Consider the following 8,866-nt stretch of genomic DNA (forward strand, 5'->3'; position numbering starts at 1 on the left):
AAGAAAGGGTAAAGGTCGACAGTTCAAAATTCGACCTACCTAGGCGGACTTGAATTTTGAACCTTCGACCTATTTAAAAAAAAACAACAACAATATTTTTCTAAATAGTTTGAAAAGTACAATATTTTTATAAATAGTTTTTAAAACTACCATATTATTTTAATTTTTCCGTTATAAATATTTGAATTATATAGATGTTTATAGATATATATTTTCAAGCATCTTCATCATTATCTCCTGATAACTTTATTTTTTCATATCTTATAAACTCTTTAAATATTGGCCAATGGGATGTCTGAAACATATAATTGAATAAATACACTACATTCATTCTTTACTTTCTCTTCTCCCTAGTTTTGTTTTGTTTCTCTTGTTTTATAACACGTAACAAGATTCTTTGGAGATTGGAATCAATTCTCTAAACACATTCAAGAACATTAAAACCCTACCATAATTTTCTTCATATTCTTTGAAATATTTAGTATTTAAAGTTTAAAGATGATGGGCTCAATGATTATGAACATGGCGCTAAAAGTTGTTTCTAATTTTCTCATCTCATTATTCTTATTTTTATTATTTACTTCATCGTTTTTTCTAAAATGAAAATCAAATTGTTTTTAGTTTAAATCTTTGATTGTTAGATGCCATCATATTACTACTAATGTATTAGATATTATCGAAACTACGTAATTAAGTGTGTTTGGATGGGAGTAGTACCAAGTTTGATGTGATCTAAGGAATTTATGAGTTGTTGTGATGGATTTTTGTATGGTAAGAGAAAGGGAAGGACAAATGAAGGGTGACAAGTTGGGGTAGTTAAATGGATAATGTAGTGAGAAGTGAAAGAAAATGTCATCTCAAAATGGAGAAGAAAATGAATCTAGGGGCATTACCACGTTACACTCAATGTAGGTGACAGGTGTTAATTTGATTACCATTCATTGATTATGTATGATTAATATTTTACAACAATTGTCCTCTCTCTCTCTCTTTATCTAATGTTTCCCAAACTTTCTTTTGGCTCTTCGCATTCCTTCATCATATCTCTCGCTCCGATTTGTCCTCTTCCTCTCACATTCCTTTCTTTGGGAGGGTGGGTCATGCACCAAAAGAGAAAATTGATTAGCAAAAATAAATATTATAAATTTCAAAAATTAAAGATTTCGTTTGGCTCCTAGGCAACGGTGCCAATTTGGCTAGTCGACAGATTTACCGTCGTTCGTAAACACGCGTTGAATGCAAATAAAAAATTTGTATGCTCTGAACTAACCCCTTATACTAATTAATAGTACAAGTAGTAAGTTCAAGGTCGAACCACAGGGAGTCGAATATGGATTCCTCAAGGATTGGAACTTGTAAGAAGTAACCAAAAAAGGGGGGTTTTGTTGTGAGAAATTTTGAATTAAAATTGTTAAAGAACAAAAGTGCGCAAGTAAAAGAATGTGATAATTTACCAAATGAATAAATACTTAGCTTGGATAATTATAGTTTAGTTCATTCCTCATCAATTCTATCACGGACTATTCTAAAGATGCGTGAGAACATTCGAATTAAAACTTAGCCTACTCAATTAGAATCCTAACCAGTAGTCCATAAAACCAGGTTAATTAACAAAAAAGTGAGAATCGCCAACCAATCAATCAATCAATAGACATTAAGATTAAGGGCAAAGCTAAGCCAATTAATTGATTTACATCGTCTAACCAATTAATTGATCGAGATTTTATCTAAGTTAGAAAGTAAATTCTTGCTAATTAGAATCCCAAATTAACATAACAAACCAACTTCACTCTTGCTTCTAGGTGATGACTACCTAACGATTACAAATTAGGACCAATCAAAGCAATCAATTAAACATGCACGGCTAATTTGTCAGATTATCTCATACATAAAAATTGAAAAATAAGTTCAAGATAAATACTCATATATTCATAACAAAAACTCACAGAATTACAATACGAGTCTCAAGAATTGAATTAGAACCTAACTAAACTAACAAACCTAAGCTAAGTTCTTACCCTTTAGCCTCTGATCATGCTCGAATTCAATACAATTGGCAAAGAGAAAGAATTTTTATAGAATTTTGGTGTCAAAAGGAAGCTAAAGTTATCCTGGATATAGCGACTGCATTCAAGAATTTGTGTACTTGGGACGATGTTGATGATGATCTTTACGGCTGACCTAAAATTATTCTTCTATAAAATTGCCAAAGTGTCGCAACGCTAGGAAGAGCGATGCAACGCTGCGGCGCATAATGGTCGAGCGTCAGGTGTGCGTTGCAGTGCTAGCCTGACGTTGCATGTCACGTGTGCTGGGGCTATGCGTTCGTCAAACTACATAGCATTGCAACGCTGGCCAGGGGCATTGCAATGCTGCCTATTCTATCTTAGAGCGTTGGAGGGCAGCGTTGGGGAGTAGTGCAATAGTGGCATTGGGTCATCTACGAAGCATTGCAATGCTTGGGGTAGCGTTGCACTCAAGCATTTTGCCTTCTAGCATTGAGCTAGCATTAAACTTAAGCTTATTTGGAGCGTTGCAACACTTGGCAGGGCAACAGTTTTACTCCTTCGTCATTTAATCAATTTAGCTCGTAAATTCGTCGTTTTAGCGGCATTTTTGTCCCGACCGGTTGATCTAACTACTTGTACACTTGATTCCTATAAAATGATCAATTTAACCAAATTAAGTTGCTAAACACCCGAATTTTTAGCAAAAAAAGATAGCACATTTCCAGTGCTATCAGTAAACATGCAATATATGGAAGCTAACAGAATCATTAAGCACTCTAATTACATTAATTTAAGTAGCAAGCATGCAAACTCATAGTTTCAAAATAATATGGTTTCAGTTTTACTACCTTTGTAGATTTTCACTTAATCCTTGCAAGCTCCACGAAATTGGCCTTCAATCTCTTCAGTAGACCTCTGTTTAGAGTAAAACTGATCCCAATGTAGATTTCCTAGAATCTACATCAATCTGAAAATCAAAATCAGCATATCCTATAAAAATCAAATACTTAGGACCATACATGAGCATATAGTTCCTCATTCTCCGAAGAAACATGAGGATGTTCTTAACAGCAATCCAATGGCTATGTCCACGGTTGGACTGAAACCTGCTGACTATTCCGACTGGAAAGCATATGTTTAGGCGTATACATAACATATCGTACATCAAACTCCCGACTACTGATGCATAAGGAATTCTTTTCACTCCCTCAACTTCTTGAGGTGTCTTAGGACATTGTTCCTTAGACAAATAAATTCCGTGTCTAAAAGGCAACATACCTTTTTTGGAATTTTGCATAGTATATCTTGACAACATTTTACCAATACAAGAAGACTAAGATAGTGCCAGTATTCTATTCTTGCGATTTCGAACAATTTGGATTCCAAGAACATACTGTGCATTTCCTAAATCTTTCATTTGAAATAGCGATGCTAGCCATCTCTTGACGTCAGCAAGGAATCCTGTCTCATTCCTATGAGCAAGATATCATGAACATAAAGTACTAGAAAAACTACAGTCTTGTTGACTATCTTCTTATAAACACAAGGTTCGTCAACATTCAATTCAAATCCATAAGATTTGATCGCAGTGTCAAATTTTTATTCTAAGATCAAGATGCTTGTTTTAACCCGTATATGGATCTATTAAGCTTGTAAAATTTTTGCTTTTCACCCTGTTTAATGAACCCTTCTGGTTGCGACATATAAATACTTTCATCAAGATGACCATTCAAAAAGGTTTTCTTGACATCCATTTTCCATATTTCAAAATCACAAAATGAAACAATGAATAAAAGTATTCTAATAGATTTAATCATGGCAACATAGGAGAAGGTTTCTTTATAGTCTACCCCTTTCTTTGGGTAAAACCTTTTGCCACGAGTCTGCCTTTATAGGTTTGCACCTTACTAGTTTGCTTTCGCTTTCTCTTGTAGATCCACTTGCAACCAATAGGTTTTACCCCCATTTGGTTGATCTATAAGTTCCCAGACAGAATTGAAGTACATTGACTCCATTTCTAGGTCTATCGCTTTTATCCATTGGTCTTTATCCACATTTTACATTGCCTGTTTAAAGGTCAAAGGATCCTCTAAGCCATCATCAAGTATGATGACTTAAGTTTCTGTTAAACTCATGTATCGTTCAGGCTGTTGAACAACCCTCCCACAAAATCGAGGCATTCTTAAGCTCGATTGACAACTTTTGTTGTTTTATCTATAGATTCATGATAACGAACAGAAATGCACGTTATTACAGTGCAAACTTATAAAACAATGTAGGATTGTGATGGTAAAAATATACAATATTGCGTCCAAAAGTATTAAATTCATAACATTGCGATCGCATGCGTCTATCGCATGAAAACAACTAACTTATGTATTTTTTTGTAGAAAATGCGTTGACGCAAGGCGGAAATGCGATTCGAGAAAATTAACGTCTGAGCGGATTCAGAGATTGTGACCGCAAGGCTATGCGATCATTTTCACTCGTAAAAATCTACTCAAGTAGGTGGCCCATAGAGCGAGTGCATCAAAGTGGGCATATCTGGGTGAAAGCTTAATAAATCAAGATGGGACAGAAAGCTGATGACGGTCGATTCTGAATTAAGTTGATAAGTTGTTAACGACCTACTGTAGCAAGTACATTCAACTTGGTGACAAATACTTGGCGCATTAGACAAAGAATTAATGCCATCCCATCAGTGCAATCATATGAGAGAAAAACCTCTTACCCTGAAGCTCTATAAATATCGAAGGCCACCTTCACTGAAAGAGTTCGACCAGTTCTTACAGTTAGCTTAGTTTTACAGAATTTTCCCTATAGATAGAAGTAGCCTTGTTCATAGTTTTTCTTTTACTTAGAAGGCAGAAGCGAGAGAAGGGAGATTACACCGAGAGATCATCACGGTGAACACGGAAGAGTGCCGAGGAGCGTCGAAATCAGAGAGAGGGCCAACTCTTGTGGAAGCAAGAACATCTTTTGGGTAGAATAGAGATAAAACAGTGTAAAAGCCTTGGGAAGCAAGGAATTGCTACAGGCTTTCTACCCTTATTTTCCATTGTCATTTTGTACTCTGAACCTATTTATAAAATGGAAATTGCATCTTTATATCTGTCCACTCTTTGTAAGTTATGCATGAGTAGCTAAATTTGTTGAATGGGTTGAGAAGCACTTAGCTAGCATAACCTGGGATCTTCATTCTATGTGATTATCTTGTATTATGTTTGCGTCATTTATCCATTGAAAATACTCGGGAGGGTAGTCTAAGGATAGAATCTAGGCTTGGAAAAGTCAGATTAGAATCTAGGCTCGGGAGAGTCAGATTAGAACCGCATAATCAAGAGATAAAAGCTTCGGAATAAGCTTTGTTTGCTATTAAGGCATCGCATGCTCCCTAGAGATAGGATATGATTGAATGCGGTCGCCTTGTCCTTGTATGCATCGTCATCGTATAGGCAAGAAGTAGAGACTTAGAAATAAGTTCTATAGACATTATCACATTCATCACATGCGTCCTAAATTTAGGAGCTATCGTATTTGCATTAGAAAATGATTTGTTGTCGCATGAGTGTAGCATGATCGCATAGCTTGAATGCATTCTCAAGAAATGCTAGCTAAAGACCTTCTCAACTCGTTCCTCCGCATACTCAGTGTATCTATCGCATAATTATTCTTTTCTCAAATCCGCTGCATACTTTTTATATCTTAAACAACAAACCAACCAAACCATTGATTTAATTGTTACTGCAAAGTGATCTAAAATTACCATCGCATATTGTCTTCCTTAGTCCCTGTGTTCGACCCTGGGCTTACCAGGCAACTCAGTAGGATTTATACTTGGTTCTTGCTGAGAAAACATGCTTGCACAACGCATATTCCACCATTGCATTCTACATCATTATTTCATCGCATAAAATAACGCATCAATTCTCCGGCCATCTCATTTAATACCAGTATGCTTCGAGGTTGATCATTTCTAATTGATATGCGTTAATGGTCATGCGATGATCATGAGATGGTTTGAAGAGTATGCGTTAATTGTGTATACGATGATCATGTAATCCTGTCACAAGTTTTCTTGCTCTCTCACCAAGTATAACGAGATCACAAGTTTCTGGAGATGATCTAAGGTCGAACACGGGGTCTTAGAACTAAAAGATGATTGTAAAGTAATGTGTTTGAGGTGGAGAATAAGCTTAATTACTCTTTTCTCAAATTCACTGCATACCTTTTATACCTTAAACAATAAACCAACCAAACCATTGATTTAATTATTACCGCAAAGTGATCGCAAATTACCATCGCATATTGTCTTCCTTAGTCCTTGTGTTTGACCCTGGGCTTACCAGGTAACTCAGTAGGATTTATACTTGGGTCTTGCTAAGAAAACTTGCTTGCACAATGCATATTCCACCATTGCATTCCACACCATTATTTCATCGCATAAAATAACGCATCAAGTTTTTTGGCACTATTGCTGGGGACTTCGGCATTACGTTGTGTTAATAGTAATTTTCTGATTTTCTTTGTAACTTTCAATCTCTGGAAAATTACGACCCAGAGATTGAAAGAACGTTCCAACGAAGATTGAGAAACAGCCGCCAACAACAACAACAAGAGAAAGATAACATGGCGGAACAACCAGGAAATGCAGCACCAAATGAAAATAACTTTGTGTTCCCAAACATCTCCACTGAGGAGGTTCGATTAACTTTGTTTCCATTTTTGTTGCCTGATCAAGCACGAAAATGGGCTTATTCTCTCGAACCAGGGGAGATTATATCATGGGAGCAAGTAGTTGAGAAGTTTATGAAGAAGTACTTCCCTCCGACGGAGAATGGCAGAAGAAGAAAGTTGATCACCAATTTTGAACAGGATAATAACGATCACTCTGTGATGCTTGGGCGAGGTTTAAGAGGTTACTAAGAGATTGTCCGCATAACAGCCTACTAGACTACTTACAGATGAAAATTTTCTACCACGGATTAAATCCTGCATCGCAGACGGCTGCCAATACGATAGCAACTGGAGGTCTGCTAGATAAAACTTATGATGAGGCCAAGAATATCCTTGATCGCATTTCTAAAAATGATGAAGATTGGAGAGAAAGCGATCAAAGATTGAGAATCAAGGACAGTGATGCGAATAACGGAGCCATCGCATCCCTTCAGAGTCAAATGATTGCGATGATGAACTTGATATAGGGAATCACAATCAATAGCCCAGCAACGCATAATGGGCAAGTGAACGCAATAAACCAGATGACCGCAAGTTGTGCTACTTGCGGTGAAGGACATCAAATGGAGGAATGCCCGCGAAACCCACAGTCAGTTTATTTTGTGAAGAATAATCCATTTTCTAACACGTACAGCCCTGGGTAGAAAAACCACCCTAACTTCGCATGAAAAAATCAACAGCAAAATTTTCAATTAGTGGCATACAAAAAAGGGCCACCCGGATTTTTCCCGCAAACCAATGGTCAAACGCAAAATCAAGCCAGCGTTCATAGGCGCCACAATCTTCCTCTTTGGAAAGTTTGTTGAAGCAATATATTGAAAAGAATGAAACAGTGCTTCAAAACTAAGCGACGTCTATCCACAACCTGGAAATTTAGAAGGGCCAGATTATGGGCGAACTCAAGAATAGGCCTACCGAGTTCAATAGAACTCCCATGTAACCCAGGGGGTACGGGAAAAGAGCAACGTCAAGTGGTGACGTTGTGGAGCGGAAAGACTGTGGCAGGGGAGAAGAAAGAGCAAACCCAGACTGCTCTAATTGTGCTGGAACTAGAGATTGTGATGACTCGAGGAGAAACAAAAGAAAAAGAGACAAAAGAACCAAAGATTGCGTCCACCTCGGATCTGAAAGAACAAGGGACCGTGAGAATACAGCTGCCACCATTCCCTCAGAGACTTAAAAAGAACAAAAATGATGAGGTACAATATCAACGCTTCACGGATATGTTAAAACAGTTGCATATTGACATTCCGTTCACTGAAGTAATTGAGGAGATGCCTGCATATGCGAAGTTTTTAAAGGATATGTTGACAAAGAAGAAAAGCACTAGTAAGTTCGCAACGGTGGCTTTGACGCAAAGTTCAAAATCTATAATCTCTCCAAAAATGTGTGACCCTAGAAGTTTCACTATACCTTGCACTATTGGAGGGTTATACATCAGTCAAGTGTTATGTGATCTCGCGGCCAACATCAACCTGATGCCCCTGTCAATTTTCAAGCAGCTGAATGTGAGGCAGGTTGTGCCCACGACGGTGACTCTCCAATTAGCGGATCGATCTCTTGTGCATCCAGAGAGGAAGGTGAAGGATGTTCTAGTTCCAATCGAAAAATTTATGTTACCAGCAGACTTTATCATCCTGAACTACGAAGCAGACATGGATGTACCCATCATTCTAGGGCGACCATTTTTATCCACTGGTCGTGCTTAGATTGATGTACATAAAGGAGAGATCACACTGAGCATGAATGGACAGAAGCTCAGGTTTGACATTATCTTAGCCATGAAATATCCTGATGAAGAAGACTTCAATGAATCCGATAATGAATAAAGCGTGAATGACGAAGAGAAGCCTTAAGATGAAAATAAAGATGAGGATGCGATCGCTTCCATTGTAGCATGAAATGCGATCACAGAAAAAACAACCAAAGAAGATGAGATGATCGCATCCCAATAAGATAAGCCGACAGTGAATGAAGAAAGAAAAACAACAAAACCATCCTTGGAACAACCACCAACAATAGATTTGAAGACACTTCCTAACCACCTAAAGTATACGTTTCAGGGGAAGAATGAAAAGCTACCTGTAATCATTTCCTCTGCACTTAATGAAGACCAAGAA

The 8,866-nt window shown here is 37.4% G+C and overlaps 1 protein-coding gene and 1 non-coding gene across 2 annotated transcripts; one reads left to right on the plus strand and one right to left on the minus strand.

Annotated features, from left to right (window-relative positions):
* Positions 1-6,851: 6,851 nt before the first annotated feature.
* On the minus strand, positions 6,852-6,957 carry LOC120072364 (small nucleolar RNA R71). The gene has a single exon (XR_005480429.1). It is a non-coding gene; the product is annotated as a small nucleolar RNA R71 (small nucleolar RNA).
* A 613-nt stretch (positions 6,958-7,570) lies between these two features.
* On the plus strand, positions 7,571-8,455 carry LOC120072182 (uncharacterized). The gene is made up of 2 exons (XM_090311138.1): positions 7,571-8,075; positions 8,175-8,455. Exons 1-2 carry the CDS (start codon positions 7,571-7,573, stop codon positions 8,453-8,455), a joined length of 786 nt encoding a protein of 261 aa, XP_090167264.1.
* Positions 8,456-8,866: the final 411 nt, after the last annotated feature.

This window comes from Benincasa hispida, chromosome 2 (genome assembly GCF_027475165.1).
Source record: "Benincasa hispida cultivar pf3 chromosome 2, pf3_genome.v1.1, whole genome shotgun sequence".
Classification (NCBI taxonomy): domain Eukaryota; kingdom Viridiplantae; phylum Streptophyta; class Magnoliopsida; order Cucurbitales; family Cucurbitaceae; genus Benincasa; species Benincasa hispida.